This window comes from Ananas comosus, linkage group 4 (genome assembly GCF_001540865.1).
Source record: "Ananas comosus cultivar F153 linkage group 4, ASM154086v1, whole genome shotgun sequence".
NCBI lineage: Eukaryota > Viridiplantae > Streptophyta > Magnoliopsida > Poales > Bromeliaceae > Ananas > Ananas comosus.
The window spans coordinates 1,267,941-1,286,035 of record NC_033624.1 but is presented as its reverse complement, the minus strand read 5'-3'; the positions used below and the strand labels follow the sequence as shown (position 1 = coordinate 1,286,035).

The following is an 18,095-nucleotide window of genomic DNA, read 5'->3' as shown; positions in this document are numbered from 1 at the left end:
AGAACGGTGTTTAAACATTTTTATATTTAACATTGAGCAGCACGGCTTTTGGCGCAACTGCTCAGGTTATTACTGTTCCAGCTTTAAATGCCGTTTACTTTTCCGGCTGCGAGACAGACACGTGTACTTCGGTGGGCATCTTTGAGAATTAATATCAGCTTAATACGTGTAACAAAACACCATTTTGTGGGCACTAAAGTGTACCTGTGTATAATACAACTCAGAATATTATTGACGAATTAGAAGATTAACATGTAGTTTCCAAAATTAATTAAAAAGGAGTATGTTGCGTGAAAGTGGTTGATCAATAATATTCTGAAGTACATCTCATGTAGCGTTGAGGGCTTTCCTTGGACAAGTAATGCATTTATTGAGATCTTGAAAAGCACCAGGATGTCTAGCTAAAAAAGATACTGTGGGGACTCCATCTACTTTTAAAGTATGCGGGAATTTAAATCACAAAAATCTTAGATGTACGGTTAGCGACTAGCAACAAGTTACATACAGAGGTGGTTTGGAGCTCTGGATCCATGGCCACAAATGTTACATACAGAGGTGGTTTGTAGCAATTGATTTTTAAGATCAATTAACCAAACAAGCAGTAAACAAATGTTATTAACTGATCTTCTCATTGATGATATTTTTAAATGCCAAATATGAAGTATCAATGAAAAATAGTCAGTTCCCATAGTCTCTCTTTATTTTCTGACACTTAATTTTAAGTCCATATATACGCGCCGTGCCCTAAAACTTTGCAAATAATATATTATAACCCTTCCCTGGACCTGTTGAAACTTTGATGAGACAAATGAAGGCTCCACATAGAAACATTACCAGTATGTTCAATTGAATTCACACATACAACAACACCCTCACTTCATATAATTACCGCACATATACTGACACCCACTAAGCTTATTTGTGTATATACTTACAATACGGTTACTTGCAAACAGCATGAATATAAATAATCTGTATAATTTAGCGAAAAAATATCATCACACACAATGTCAGAATTTCTTAAAGAAACTGGATATATGCTCGGTAATCTCATTCGGTTTTTCTTCATTGATGAAGTGACCCACTCCCTTCATAACAACCACTTCGTCGAGGTTCGGGACGTACTTCTTGAGACCACCCTTGTTGATGAAGTCCTGGATCCCAGGGATATGGTAAGTCAAGTCCAGATCCCCCACGATGAACTTGGTCGGGACCTTAATTTGCGCTCCAGTCCATGGCGCCGTGAGCTCCCAGTTTCTGTATGCAGTTCACATGATATTACTACTTTCGGAGGCATTACATACAGGTGAAATGTTAATTATTTAGGATATTAACCATTATAAGTACTATGTGTGCTTTGTCCTTCTAACAAGATTGTTGCGTAAGTCTCTCAGAAGTTCATTTGACAGTATGAAAAAGAGCATAGGATAATTAAAATGGCATAGGTTATGTTTCTGTGGAACTTGCACCGTGGACGAAACCAAAGTTTGTCGAGGAGGACTTACGTGTCTAAGGATCTGTAGTAGTTCAGCGCGCCCGTGAAACCGGTCTTCTCGAATTTGCTCGCGTAGTATTTGATGTCCTCTTCAGATAGCCAAGGAGGCAAAGGAATTTGGTCATTTGGCGAACCCCAACCTTCCCTGGGGATAAATAGGGGGCCGGGAGTACGATATGTTAAGAACTTTTTGAGTACCAATGTAGTCCCAAGGCGAGCAAATTCTGCTTCTATCACTCCTGGTTCCTATCATATCAAATGCAGGCATCATAAAGCTAAAAACAGGGAATTGCAGTATCAACCACATGAATTACCACGATTTTCAAACGTCAAATGCAAAGCATATATTAAAGATCTTTTCTAGATAACAGCTAAGCCAGTAAGGTTATGTTCCAGTTTACTCAAACAGGTGATACCAGAGAAACAAAGTTTCAGAGCTCAAAATGGGTCAAAGCAGAACATCAACAGATTTGCAAATAACAGTACGCATGTAAAATGCATAACTACATATAACATTCCTAATTTGTGCATTGTTCTTCTTCAAGGCATTATCATACTAATCTTAAATGTACCACTTATCATTAGTTAGTTTCTTCAGAAGAATACGATTTCAAAAAGCAATATAAGCTCACGGGGAAAAAAATATTCAAAAAACAATGTAACCTATTTCAGAAATACGGTAGATATTCCATGACTCAGGGTAGCAGAAAACTGTAGATATTTCTATTTGGTTGAGCTCAGTTAAGTAGAGGTATTTCAGTTAAGTAGAGGTATTTAACAATGGGAAAAGTAAAAACAATGAATTAAACCTGAAATGAACCTGGGGTTGAATACAAATCTACTTTGAGACAATCTACATGTAGACCAATTCTTGAAAATCATGAGCTTCGGGATCTAAAATTGAATATGAAATCTCATTGTATCAGCTATTAAAATTTTGAATTCTCGGACTACTTAATCATAGGTAGAAGAGCATCTAAAATTTATAATCTTTGTTGTCTAGTCTAGCAATAAATTTCAGATAGTTTATATTACATTTATCAGTAAAAATCTAGTTGTCCAGTTCAACTCCTTCCAATGCATGTCACAAAATATCAGCCTTTGTTTCAAAACTGAGCTTTGAAATTCTAACTTGACTATAAAATTCACACAGATATAGCTGTGTGCAGAAAACAATTTCCTAAAGATGAGTTAATAAATTGAATACTCAATACATGGGCAATAATGTAGTAGTGGCTTAAAATTAAATTTACACAATACCTGGAATCGGCACACGTAGTAGTCGTCACCATAGAGGGACCTCAGATACTCCACCGGCTTCCGCGCCGGGTTCCGCGGCGCAAACGCTACGCTCAGATTCACCAACGCCTTCACCTTCTCCGGCCGAAACATGCACAGGTTCCACGCTATAATCGCACCCCAGTCGTGCCCCACCACAAATACCTACTAATACGGTAAATTTAACCTTTTAAATATTAAAAAGTTTAAGAATTAACTCTAATAAATCTGAACTAAAACGACTGATCATGTAGAAAACAAATTCAAAAATATAAATTAACAGATAGTACCGTAGCTGACAAAGCTGTCACAACGCATCCACCTTACTTTCTAAAGATAAAATGATTACTGAATCATCAGTGACATGATTGAAATAGCAAACAAATAAGTCTTTGCCGTGAATTCAGTGCCTGCTTTTATTTTATTTTTATCTTTCGTCAAAAAGGACTAAGAATTAAACCTGATCGGAACCGAGAGTATCTATGAGGGCGACGAGGTCGCCGACAATGTGGAAGATGGTATAGTCGGCGGCTTCGGGCGGGGCTTCGGAGTCGCCGTAGCCACGGAGGTCGGGGGCGATGGCGCGGAAGCCGCGGGCGGCGAGGCCGTGGATCTGGTTGCGCCACGTGTACCAGAGCTCCGGGAATCCGTGGAACAGCAGCACCACAGGCCCCTCCCCTTTCTCCGCCACGTGCATCTTGATCCCGTTCACCTCCACCGTCCGATGCGTGATCCCGTTTTCTCCTCCGACGTCCATTGCGATCTCGGGCTCCGCAGAAGAAGCGCTACGGGGGCAGCAGCAGTGGCAGAGCCTTCGAATGCAATCCACCACCATTTGATTAGGTACGATTTGAGGTGTTTAGATGGGCCATTAATTGTACGGATTGAATCATTTTATCTTCGCGTGGGAGAGTGGAGGACGCGTGTAATCCAATTAAAGGGACTTGAGAGGTGGTTTTGTTCGTGGTAAGGACGAGAGTTCTCTGTCATCGAGCGTACGAATTTAATTCTTTGCGTGGCTTCTCGACTCTTCTCCCGTTCGCTCATGCTGTGAACGAGCCAAACAGGAAACAGAGTGTATACCCATTACTATTTACAAATAATGAAAGAAAGAGAGTGTATACCCATTACTATTTACAAATAATGAAACAGAGTGTAAATTAACACTTATCTTTTTGTAATATTGAGCAAGAACAGGGGAATGCTGACAAAGCAATTCTGATTCAGCGAGAAATTTGTTTGTTATAATAGAAAAATAAAATACTTGACGTGCATTGAGTAATGTGCTTATCATATAATCTTTTTTTATATATAAAATTGTTATCTGAGCACCGTAGGAGGAAAATTAAAATTAAAATTTTGTGGCTCTGATAAAAATTATGATAAGAACTTAATTAGGAACTAGAGTGAAAAACTCAAGCGCTAAATTACAGTGTGACATGAATAATTGTGCACCTTAACCTAGAAACCAATCCAAGGCTAACGAAGAGATGTCCTGTTTTCAGAAAAATAGCAGATTACAACTTCTCATTCAGAGAAAAATAACAGGGAAAAGCAAAGCAAGGTTGTTAACTCCCACCAACCAACCTTTGTAAGTAAAACTGCTCTGAGCATGCATGCAATTTTCAAACACACAAATCCTATGTCCTTGTAATCACTCTTTGCATCTAGCTTTCAATTACACTACCAAAAACTTAACGAAAATCCAAAGCAGAAGCTAATAACTCTGTACAAGAAATATTAGCCATTAACACTAACAAGAAACTAAGCAGAGCGAGAGTCATTTTTTAGAGAGCAACATAGTTAGGGAAGTCGCTGAAATTCCAAAGCATCTCCGGGGCTTCCTCTTGCTGCTCCATAACGCATCCTACTCCCTCCGCCGCAGCTGCCGCCTCCGTCGCCCCCTCAGCATCCACCACCGCCATCGGTGGATGCATCGGCTCCGTCGCCATTCCCGGTTCGACGTACTGCATCCCATACATGCTTACAGTCATCATCATCTCAACCTCACCACCACCATTGTCACCCACCATCGCAGCAGCATCCATTAATGGACGGTCGAGATCATGCGCCGAGGAGAAGCTATAGGCGCTGGGATCATGATGGGGCTGGGAAATTGGAGGAGGGGGAGGAGGGGGGAGAACAATGGTGGTGGCGGGTTCGTTGGGGAAGTTGACCTTGGCCTTGGAGCCGCGGATGGTGCCGAGCCACACGCGCACGCCCTTGCGCGGGTCGCGGATCTCCGCCGCCCACTTCCCCCACGGCCGCTGCCGGATCCCCCTGTAGAGGTTCTTCCGCGCCCTCTTCGCCCGCCGCGGCCGCGCCACTGCTGCTTCTTCTTCTGCTGCATGCATGCATGCATGCTTTAATTCCATGATCAAAAAATTAATTTTATCTTCCTAATGAAATGTTTCATTTAGCATCGATCAACTCTGCTACTAGTACTTCTAGGCTTCTAGCAACAATAATTTTTAACAAATTATACAATAAAAGAGAAAAAATTGCATGTTTTATTGCAACAGATCGAAGATGAGATTTTGTGGCCTAGAATTAGCTAGAAACTCCAATTGATTGTGTGGTCCTAATTACTATAAGAAGAAACGAGTCCCTAATCTAACTTGTACTTCTAATCGTCGAACTTCTAAGCCGAACGCCTAATTAGTGATCCAAAGTTAATTTTGAAAGTGTTTAACTTTAGTTTGGGATCCTATTTTATACATCAATCTCCATCGAATAAAAAAAGACATGAAAATCTAAATGTTGAACGTCTAACTTAAAGTACATATAAATGAGAACTAAAACTAAACTTAGCTAAAGGAAGTTCACCAACTTCTTGTAGAATGTACTCTTCAGCTTGTTCATCTGTCACAGAAGAGATCGAGATCGAGTTCAAAGAGAGAGAGAATTAGATTGTACCATTCTGGAGTGAAGCTGCATGGAAGATGCGTTCGGAGTCATGGCTGGTCTTCGAGGAGGCGGCGTCGGGCCAGAGATAGGAGGCCGACAGCGAGCGCTGCCGCGAGGAGGGATTAGCTCGGAGATGATGGCGCCGCCACACATAATTTCTAAAAAAAATTTTTTCTCTCTTTCAATTCAAAAAGAAGAAGAAAGAGTTTACAGTAGCTAGTAGAGAAGAGCAGAGACGAGAAGAGAGGAGGAGAGTGTTTTAATTTTACTTGGTGCATGCACAAGATGTCCATTATTATATATAGGGCTGTGAACTCGGTGGAAAAGGTGATTTTTTTTTTTTTTTTTTACCCTTTTTTCCTTTTCCTCGGATAAATTAAGATTGTTTCCATGGTGTTTCGTGGGGCACGACCGCGTTGTGCCCATGGCCAAGTTCTCATTTACTCGTTCTTACAGTGGCTATAGGATGGTAGGTGCAAATAATTGACCTTGCTCTCCTCACAAATTTACGATGCTAACACTATCTTCAATTCTTCATCTTATCACAAAATAAAATAAAAATAAAATGAATTTTTTTAAAAATAAACATTGTTCTTCGTCTTACCAAAAGGCACATTGTTCTTCGACTACAAAAGCTTCTAGCTCATTAGGATGTCGATGCTAATACGGCGAAAATCTAGTATACTACACCATTCTTTTCATAATAACATGAAAATGTTATTTAATTCACCAACAAAATGAAAGTGAAGTGGACAATGTCACAATGATATAGATAATATAATATGCACTATTCGTTATCCCTGTGATTCTAATTAAGTCATGGGCAATTTGTAAATTTCAAGCATGATAAGGGCAACATTAATATGCTTAATAAACAAGATGGTTATTCTTAAACGAATTTGCTTCCTACAGCCATATCCAAGCTGTAAGCGGAGACTCGTTGCGGTCGACTCACATTACAAAAACAAATTTGGCGGGTATTTCATTTGATGTTGGTGTACTGGCGGATCTTCATAGTTAACAGGCTATATATAAACATTTGTCTTTGTTCATTACCATGGTTAGGTCTATTTGGGATTATAAGAATATCACATTACGTAGAATATATAAAAAAAGTATAATGAAAAAATAGTTTTTATTTTCGTACATAATGTCACATTCAGACATTCTACATATTGTAATAAACTTGTTATGATATATTTTCTACATTCTCACTAAATAATATGACAATATATATATTTTTACATACTTTTCACGTAATTTTATTTTATCTATTAACGTTAGATAGACGTTAATACCAAAAAGACCCTTAGTCACGGTATTTTCTTTATCAAGTCACCAGAATTCATGAACCTATTTTGTATATGGTAAATAAAGTTTAATTCATGAATTAATCAAGTTGGTTTGAATTAGCATAATTACAACAATAGTATTAGATGTATATCTAAACAGTAATCTCTATAGCTTTTTTTTTTTTTTTTTGAGAAATAGGTAGCTAGCTACCTGCTTCATTCATTAACAGTAATCTCTATAGCTGTTTACATTTTTTGCACCATTTAACTTACATGGTGATATAAACCATTTCAATTAATAAAAAGTAATTTATATTCATACAAAATATGATTTCCATTCATAGATATTGGCAGCTATAATTTTTAGATATCTATTGTCTTCTAACTAGAAGCTCAAATTTGTACAGTAGTTTTACCCAATCATTCAGCTTATGACACGTGTCGTGACACTCCAACTTTTAACTTGCACATGCGGATCACCACATGCTAAGTCACGTTGCCTAACTCGGGTCCGGGCCCGGTCAACTAAAGAAAGATAAATCACTCATTAAAATAATACATGTAGTAGACCATTAAACCAAGGCACAAAAAAAAGTGAATTTAGCGCACAAAGTATTAAACGCCGCTTGTTTCAACCGCGAAGAAGGGATTTTAGACCGAATTGTTAATTACCGAAATGGTGTTTACGTGAGTGGAGAATTATATAAATTAATAATGTTGTGAGCCTCTGCATATATAGCATGAGGAGAAATTAATTATGCCAATATTTAAAGATAATTTATGCCTTAGTATCGCATAATTTATTAATAATCACAAAATTCTTAACTAGGTGTGCTAAAGATAGAGATCAAAGTTCTTCTAGAGAAGGAATATTTTGTGGTAATCTCCACTTAGAAATGTTTTCTTTGTTCTTTCTTTGAAAGGCGAGTTGGGTTAACAATATTACCCTTACTAGTGGAATTTTTCAAATGATATTAAGATGCTATGTTTTAGTGGGTGAATAATTTAAACCAATGAAAGATCAAGGTTGAATGAAGCACTTACAAAATTTTCTTTTAATGTTATGATAGAAAGCGTAATTAACTTTAAAAAAAAAGAGGATAGACAAAGTCATTAACACATCAAGTACATGACACCATTTCTCATACATATGTACATCTCAAGAAGTTTAATTTGTACCTTTGTCTTTTTCCTTTGACCAGTGTTAGGATTACAAAATCTCAAGGACTTAAATAATTTGATAATTTCAATGTGATGAGATTGTACAAACTAAAGCATATTAATGTGTTTAACTTTAGGTGGGAATACGAATATAACATAAAAAACCTGTACAAAAAGAGAGAGTTTAAAACTTATTTTGTTGCATATTTGACTTTATTTTTGCTAAGTTCATTTTTCTTAATAAATGAAGTAGATAGCTCACTACTTTTTTCTCAAAAAAAAGAAGATAACAGAGGCGTTTTGGTCTACGCAAGCCTTTAAAATTGCAGAAAAAAAAGAATACTATGATGTCTATATTATCGTTCTCAGAATACCCTTAAACTTCGTTAAGGGAAAAATGCAAAAAATATCAAATTGTTAGTCTCTTTATCTCCCATTAAGTTGAAATATTATAACAATGAGCATCTATTTCCTCTCATTCTTTGCTAATTAATTATATAAAACAACAATTGTGCTCGATCCAATAACTTAAGCAGATATTTTTATATATGTTTGGACTCAAGATTTTTTCATAGGCTTAAGGTGTGGACTCGAATTAAATGAGAGAAAATTAATAATACTAGAAATCTGACAAAACCTAAACTCATAGTCCCTGCTTTGATGTTATATTAAATTATTTGAAATGATCGTTGTTCTCTAATCGATTAAGATATTAGAGAACGGTATTCTCATATTTTATATTCAATAGCATCAGTTTTGATGCCCTTAGTAACAGGATAATCTTATATCCAATGAATAGCCGCCAATCGGAAAATAGGAAACAAATAGTAAAGAATTATAGCATGTTGTGAATCGTCATGAATGGCACTCAGGTTAAATTATCTATGATGACTAGAAGCGTTTGCATGAAGAATGAAAAATGCGAGTCAGTAACGTATCTTACGTACAAGTCTCTCCAATCTGCATCAAAATAGATACTGCATGAGCTCTTGCATGGAAATGACTTGGATTTAAAAAATATGCATTGGACCAACAAATTTAGTTTGTATGTCATTGAGATTAATTTAAAAGGATAATAATTCCATACATATTACTTATTATTATAAACACGTAAAAGCAATGAGAGGGACTCTTTTGATTTATAATCGGTTAACAAAACATACCCCCCCAATGCACCTGGCCATGAGCAAGACCTAAGTCAGGCCTAGTTACTTGGATTTGGGCCTCCAATAAACGTTGACAAAATCTAAATGGGGTTTGGATGGGCTTTAGTTAACTCGGACTTCGAATTTACGTGTGGATCCAAAGAAACACAACCCGTATGGAGTTGCGTAAATGTCTTTAGTAATAAATTATTTATTAAAAGCATCCTTAACATCTGCGCTTCAAAAGTCTTTATTAAAAGTATAAGAAATCTAGTTGAAAACGTAATTAAACAGTCAATAAGCTATTAGTACACAAAGTAGCATTCGTTAGATTCCTTTGGTAATAAGTATTTGATAGTGCTTTTTGGGCAAACATTTTCCACAAGCTATCTCTTAATTAGACTCTACTCTCACTTACCCTACTCAGTCAATTGACGAATCAGTGCGTTCAACGTGTGAGATTCAGCCAATTGACAAATCTAGAGTCTTGTTTTTTCACCTTAGTAGAAAATGATATTGTTGTGTATAAAGCATGTGCGTTAAATTCGATCAATGTTTACATCGTAAATATGACTAGATTCAATATCTCTGCTGTATTCTTTTTTTTTTTAGCAGTAAACAATATCTTACTCTGCACATAAATGAAATTTAGATAACCAAGCGTTTTGACAAGCTCCTAAAGTATTTGGCCAAATAAAAATATAAGAGCTTTAACCTTCGGAGTAGGCAAAAATAGGCTCCTAATTTTCAGATGCGAAACATCACTATCTTCCGCGGGTCTAGTGGGTTGTCTGGACTGAGCGCAACAACACTATCTTCCGCGAGGTGCTTTCCAATGCTACCCGGGCTTTTGAACGTGTCGCTTTTTTTACCAATGCCTGGAACGGAGCCCTTTGACCCTTGCTTGTCCCTTCTTCCAGCTCGGTCCCCACTTCTTCCTTTTCGTTATCCACTCCGTTTTTCTTGTTTACTTTGTTTAATCGGTAGGTGTAGAGTTCTTTATTTTGGGTTTTCTTTCTTGTATTTTTTCGGCTCTTTCAGGAGGCCCTAGCTGTCTCCATCATATACGTTTAGTTCATTTCGCTTAATGAATGAAGCAGATAGGTTACTATCTATTTCTCAAAAAAAAAAAAAAATTTTTTAGATGCGAAACTTCAATGCAAAGCAGCTTTTGTTTCTGCCGTATTAAAAAATAGGATAACTAAATCGAAAACTGTAGATTTTTTCAAATTCCGGGTTCTGAATCCATGGGCTCGCTTGTGTGGCGCCAACGGGTTGCGAGTGTGACCATATAATCAATTAATGGTACGAGTGTACTCCAAGACGTGCTGCTGCTTCCACATAATTCGATGAGAAAGGAAAGTTTTTGATTTAAACAGGCCTCGTCGTGTTGTGGGAAGTTGAAAAAGGCAAAGCATGGATGTTTTAGGCAACCAACCCTTAATCTCTCTATTTACGGCTTGTTTTTTTTTGTCGGTAATTAATTTTCTGATTAAAAGTGACTTTTAATTGATCCGAACTTCAGAAAAAAATTTCTGTTTTCACCATTGTTCAGCCCATAGAAAGCTAATGGCTTCAAAAACTAGAGTAGTTTAATTTTTTATTTATTTTAAAGCAAAAATTTACATTAGTATTATAAGAGAATGAGGAAAAAATTACATCCCTCCACTTTAATTCGGTGCAACAAACATATCCTTATATACCAACCGTTTCTAGCACAAGTAACAAAAGACTTGGTGGTTGGTACCCAAGGTTTCAAGTTCGAATCCTAATTGATTCATATATTCAGCTAAATTTATTTCTAGATGAAATAAAATGAAACGAATAACATACTACCTATCTCTAAAAAAAAAAAAAACAAAAAAAACAAAAAAAAAACAAACATGTCTTTAGATGCTTAACAAAAATGCTTTAGATTACCGACCATCCCTAGAGCAAGTGGCAAAGAGTTTGATAATTGATACCTGAGACCCAAGTTCGAATCCTTATTGATTCACATTTCTAGCTAAGTTTATTTTTAAATAGAATAAACGAAATGAATAGTATGCTACCTATCTCTCAAAAAAAAAAAATGCTTTGGATTATTGGCAATAAGGTCTCACATGAATTATTGACGTAGTAACACATGATGTATACAACATCTTGAATTATATGCGTAAATTACTGAGATTTCTCAGATCGTGTTTGCTCTTTGCTAATTGTTTAACAAAGAGCAAACATAATAACTAAGACCTCTTCTATGGACGTGTTATATAGCTTTGTTATCGTGTTTGCAGCGGTACGCATTTGATGCTTGCGTATGAGATTAAACAAGTTCATGTTCACAAATTTAGGTTATTATATAGTCATAATTATACTATATTATACTATAAAATATAGCAAATACAAATTTTTAAATATAGTATAGTGAAATATAATTAAATATATATTTAATTACTTTACAAGGCACCAGGGACAAGGAGATTCCAGCAAAATAGAGAGAGAGAGAGAAACTCAAATTAACGGATTTTTCATTTAACAAAAAAAAAAAAAGCCCTTTTCTCGAAACGGAAAATGGAAAGTACTATGCACATTGACCAGGAAATAGAAGTGCAGGGGAACGCCGCTGTCACGTGCACCGATGCCCGGCGCGGCGCAGTCTCCCAGGCACGCGCGCGCCGAAGCTTGCTAATTTACTAAGATTAATTAATTATTATTATTATCGCCTACTCCCCCTAGAAATCACACTTAAGAAACCCAAAACATAAGCGAATCCGTGATTAGCGATGAAACCGACAATAACCCCATCGTCGCATCTCAGCCGCCCATCAACGATCATCAGATCAGGCGAAGCTGACGTCATCCCACGCCTTCAAATACTCGACCGTACCGGTCCCCGCTCCCATTTCATTATCGAGTTCCAGAAACGTCTCCAATCTCGAGATCCGCTCCTTTATTCCCCAATCCAAAGCCCCCGTCGTCGTCGTCGTCGTCGTCGCCGCCTCCGACGACACCGAGCTCCTCCCCTCCTCCTCCTCGTCCTCCTCCGCGGCGGTGGCGCGGTGGCGCTTCCTCGGCGGCGGCGGCGGCGGCGCCGCCTCCTCCCTCCGATCGCCGTCGCCGGAGATGGGGAAGTTGAGCTTCGCCTTGCTCCCTCGGATCTCGCGCGCCGCCGCGTCGTACGCCCTCGCCGCGTCCTCCGCCGTGCTGTACGTCCCCAGCCACACCCTCATCCCCTTCCTCGGGTCCCGGATCTCCGCCGCCCACTTCCCCCACGGGCGCCGCCGTATCCCCCGGTACGCGCTCTTCCTCCTCCCTCTCGACGCCTCCTCCCCCTCCCCCTCTAGGGCCTTTTTCGTCCTTTCACCTCCTGTTCACACACACACACACACACACACACACACACACACACACACATTTTTCCACACGAGAGAGAGAGAGAGAGAGAGAGAGAGAGAGAGAGAAACTCAGAAACTCTTTCCTGTTACGCCATTGCGAGGCGATCTACAAAGATTAGAAACCCTAATTACGAATCCATAGATTACCTATAGGGTTAGGGTTGTTAGAGTCATCGGTAGCCGGAGAATCCAACGGCGAGAGATCCCGCGACGGGAGATCTCGGCCGTCCATGTTCCTATAGGTTACGAAATCGGAGATGATCGCTCCTCCGCACATGTTTTCCTCCGCAAAAGAGTTTATCCGAGATTAAGCTCTTCTCGCTTGCGTCCTCGCCTCCCTTTATATAGAGCCCTTAATTTTAGAATCTTTTTGCCCCTTTATTTTAATTTATTTTTTGACGTACGGATAATAGGGAGGGGAAAGGGACAAAAGGCGACGGTTTCTGATGCTTTTTCTGAATTATCATTATTTATTAATTTAAAGAAATGGAAAGAGGGTGTGGAACAGTGTGAGAGGGGTCGTGAGGGTCACGTGACATCGACCTTGGTTGGAGACCGGTGCAGTACGGTCTCTGTGGAGATACAATGCACCTGGGTCCCTGAGGGTCCACGTGACAGGTTGCGGTCCGTGGTGTTGCGTACAACGTGGTTGCCTCACGCAAAGTCGACAGCTGCTTCAGTAACGTCTGCACAGCCAGTCTAATGTAGGAAAATGGGGATAGGGAAATGCTATTTGTGCACTCAAGATGGAGTGCAAATTTTATTTTATCATTAACGTTCTAAAAATTTAGGTATTAATTTTTATTTTTTAATATATGAAAGATATAATAATAATATTAGTATGATGATAATATTGGTTTGGATATAAGATTTAAACTCACTTTTAAAATTTATAGACATAGATAGTATTGCTGGAGGGAGTAAATTGTGTAGGCCGCCTCTGAATTTTCATTCTAAGTTTCATTATGGTCCTTACACTTCAAAATTACATATTGAGTATTTTAAATATTTAGTGGTATTTTATTTTTATCTGTACATTTACAAAATATTTTGTTATAGTCATTATCATAGAATATTTACATAGAGAGAGAGACTATTAGAAGCACGGTAATTCTTGTGCTTTTAAGTTCATAACTATTCATCAATTTTGATAGATGGTTAGAATTAATATCTAATTTTTCTCTCAATTTTGATAGATGGTTAGAATTAATATCTAATTTTTCTCTCAATTTTGATAGACGGTTAGAATTAGAATATTTGAGAATCAAAATAAAACTAGAGATACAATTTATCCTAGAAAAAGTACTATTTATTAGACCTGGCAAACTGGTGGGTTGGATAACCCGTGGGCGAGTAATTGTATCCGCGGGTTACTTAGGCATGGGTAAAATTTACTCGCAAATTTTTGGGTAGCCAACATCTTTACCCATACCCGCCCGCTGATGGGCGGGTGGGCATGCGGGTTACTCGCAATTTTTTTTTTCTTTTTTTCCTTATATTTTTTAAATACAAATACATATATATATATGTTTTAAAAATATAGCATAATTTATTATTTAAAATATCATAACATACAATAAAAATATTTAAAGTCTTAAAACAAGAAAAAATTCGTAATATAAAAGACGCGATAAGAAATTAGGGTTAGAATTTTTTAAGATGGATAAATAAAAAAATATATATTTTAATTAAGAAAATATATTTTTTAATTAAAAAATATATGTGCTGGTATCCGTGGGTATCCGCGGGTTATTCAAAATGCCCACAGTTTAATGAGTACCCACCCGTTTTACCCGTAATTTTTTGGGTTTGAAAAGTTGGTATCCATACCCGCAAATTTGCGGATAACCCGCGGGCACCGCGGGTATGGGTCGAGATTGTCAGATCTACTATTTATAATAGTTATGCTACATAAAATATAGAAAAAACTTCAAATACCATCTCTGTGGTTTCACACTTTCACACTTTAGTACTCTGTGGTTTAAAGTGTATCAATTTAGTGCCTTGTGGTTTTATTTTTATCTTTTTATTATCGATTTTACTAATTTTTTTCGTTAAATCAGTGACAAAGTTAAAACTAAAGAGTACTAAAGTGAATATTTGATAAATCTAGATAGAATATCTAAAATTTTTTGTATATAATTTAACAAAATATTAACGGAGAAACTGATAAAAAGATAAAAATAAAATTACAGAATACTAACTTAATACACTTTAAATTATATGGTATTAAAGTAAAAAAGTACGAAATTATATGGATGGTATCTGAAATTTATCCCAAAATATATAGTAAATTAGTTTTATTATGTGATACGAGATGTTGAAAAGCTTTGTTTATAGAAAAATAGGTATTTTATGTTGAAATGACGTTTCAAAATTATTCTGAGTGAAAGACTCTAGACAGGGTTATAATGCCAAGCCACCAATTCTAAAACAAAGTCTTATACTTTTGTACACGGGAAGATCTTCCATTCAATTCTCAGAACAAATTAATCAGTAATAATTATTTTATAAATTGTTTTTTTTTATAACTGCAAATCAAGAGTTTTATTTTAGCTCTTTATAAAATTTGAAAGAATATAATTTGATAGAATAATATATTTTATACATAAAATAATATAGTTTATTTTAAAAAAATAGAAATGTGGTCTAACTATAATATTATTAATAGTATTTGGGTAGTATTTACTATTAATTTTTTAGACATCGAGAATTTTTTATTTAATGATGATACTATTATAAATCTAAAAAATAAAAACTTTGATAGGATATATTATTCATTTTTTATTAAGAGTATTATAGGTAGACTCTGAAATGTGTGTTACACATCCAAACGAAAAACAACTTAAAAGGAAAATTACAAATATTGCCGCGGGTACGTACAATTGCATCCCATACCACCCGTGCTTAGGTGGGATGTGGCCATTCCGGGGGACCGATGGAGGTCAATTTGATTGGAATTTTGCACCATTGTTTATCTGGGAAATAATTTGCACCTTTGTTTTGTCTAGGGATGTCCACATATTGATAAATTTTATATAGTTTAAAATGTATGCAGAGATATATATATATATATATATATATATATATATATATAATGGATAGCCACAAAAAAATTTTTGCTATAAAGTTTTTAGCCTTTATATCATTCTCTTCATCATTTCTAACCATTGGATTAAATATTATAACTCGGTGGGGACCACTTAACCCTAGAGGGACCACTCAACCTAAAAAACTAATATCATCCTAACTTACAATTTCTCATCCAATGACTAAAAACTTGATAGCAAAAAGACTTTTGTTATCAATAGTTTCAAACCTTAGCCTATATATATATATATATATATATATATATATATATATATATATATATATAATTAGGCTACTATACTATCTATAGTACCGGAGTTCCGGTACTATAGTCTTGTTTTCGATCTTAGGGTGTTCAAATTCACAATCCGCACCGTTAAATATGATTTAGGGTATATAAAGTTCTTAGGAATAAAATTTAGTTTTTTTCGACATCGTTTACTTAGTAAATAAATTATGTCAAAATGGACGGTGGAAATTGAATAATCTTTAAAATTTGAGCATAGGACTTAAATTCAAGATCAAGAATTTTAACTTTAATCTAGATAGTTTAAAGTATTTTCTATCAAAATTTGAAGAAATTTAGATTCTTCTACACCGTTAAACTCTAAACTCGCCATAGTAGCTATTAAAAATTTACAATTTTGAAATGATTTGATCATAAAGTAAACTATGTCGAAAAAATATAAAATTTTATTTTTAAAAATTTTTAAATATTCTATATCAGTTTTAACGGTGTGAATCGTTGATTTGAACACCCTTAAATCGAAAACGAGAATATTGTACCGGAGCCCCGGTACTATAGATAGTATAAAAGACTAGTTCTCTCTCTCTCTCTCTCTCAATCTCTCTCTCTCTCTCTCTATATATATATATATATTCGAGAGATAGATAGCATGCTACCCGCTTCGTTTATTTCATTTAGAAATAAACCTATTAGAAATATGAATCAATTAGGATTCGAACTTGAGATTTCGAGTACCAACCATGCATCGAGCCCTTTGCCACTTGGCACTTGCGCTAGGGACGGCCAGTTAAAAGCCTTTATATTATACATGTTAATACGTTGATAATGTAGAAAAATAATTGGGCAAACTATATTTTACCCCATAGTGATCTAGTGCATTTTTATTTTGTAATTATGTGCTTTAATAAGTTGCATTTAACTATTATGTCGTTTATTTTTTATTTTGCTAAAAAAATTGCTATCAAATAGGACAACAAAGTAATTTTTTTAGAAAAATTGTAAGATAAACTATTTAATGATAAGTTCTTACAGCAAAATAAAAATAAAACTATAGAGCAGTTAAATTGTAGATAAATTATTTAATGATAAGTTCTTACAATAAGATAAAAATAAAATTACGGAGTTGTTAAGTATAATAGGTTGAACCATAGAGTGTGAAAGTAAACACGCTTAACCGCAAGTTAGTTAAGTATACTTTTATAAATTATAGGATGATAAAGTAAAAATACCGTAGGATAAAATTGAAGTTTAACCAAAATAATATTTTAGAAAATTAGTAGCAATAATAAAAATTTGAGGAAACAGTGGCAATTCAATGTACTAAAATTTGTGAAAACTTTTACTGTTTTGTTAAAAAAGTTGTTGACGCCTCTCAATAAGCACTTAAGGTGTGTTTGTTTCACCGGAACTTTGAAAATGAAGTGGGATGATATAATTTTCGGTCGTAAATGTACACTTTTATTGTTAGTTTTATCATAACTTACCGAAACTCAAAATTTTTGAAATAATGTAATTAATTTCGGCCCACCACACAACAAAGTAAGTTACAGGGCAAAACGCAAGAAAAAATATAGAATGTTAAGCCATCTCGGAGATTTTCAATTTTTATGTCATTTACTTTCTGTCAAACAAATAAACAATTTGAAAAATTTTTTGATTCTACAGTTATTTATATAAACAAACAGCAGAAGAAAAAAGTAATCTTTCTTAAGTTCTAATTCACTCAAAAATCTACTTCAATCTCAACTTCATTTTGGGTGAAAAAAATAGGTCTTTAACACTTCTTAGTTCATTCTATGGCGGAAAAGTGGAAATGAGAACTTGTAACTCTTGTTTGAATTTTTTTATAAATAGTTTGACATCAAATAATTAATAAAAAAAAAAAGTTTGACCTAAAGTTTTAATGTTAAATGATTTTCATTATATATTTCATGTTCTTTTAACTCATATAAGCCTGATTTGGAACAATTTATAAGTTAATTATCGTACCGCTATTGAAGTAATAAAAAGAGATGTATCCAGGAAAAAAATATATAGAGAGATGAAAGTTTGAGCCTCTGACCAATCAAAACCTAAACCTCCTTCTATCAAAAAGAAAAAGAA

At 35.6% G+C, this 18,095-nt stretch overlaps 2 protein-coding genes and 1 pseudogene across 2 annotated transcripts; all 3 read right to left on the bottom strand.

Annotated features, from left to right (window-relative positions):
- LOC109708907 (epoxide hydrolase A-like) lies at window positions 801-3,749 on the bottom strand. Its single transcript, XM_020230836.1, has 4 exons — window positions 3,234-3,749; window positions 2,756-2,938; window positions 1,506-1,741; window positions 801-1,257 (listed from the first exon to the last, which is right to left on the bottom strand). The coding sequence occupies exons 1-4, from the start codon at window positions 3,606-3,608 to the stop codon at window positions 1,011-1,013; spliced, it is 1,041 nt and encodes a 346-aa protein (XP_020086425.1). The 5' UTR covers window positions 3,609-3,749; the 3' UTR covers window positions 801-1,010.
- LOC109708700 lies at window positions 4,561-5,914 on the bottom strand (annotated as a pseudogene).
- Window positions 11,769-13,107, bottom strand: LOC109708522 (ethylene-responsive transcription factor RAP2-3-like). The gene is made up of 2 exons (XM_020230308.1): window positions 12,803-13,107; window positions 11,769-12,627 (listed from the first exon to the last, which is right to left on the bottom strand). Exons 1-2 carry the CDS (start codon window positions 12,930-12,932, stop codon window positions 12,101-12,103), a joined length of 657 nt encoding a protein of 218 aa, XP_020085897.1. The 5' UTR covers window positions 12,933-13,107; the 3' UTR covers window positions 11,769-12,100.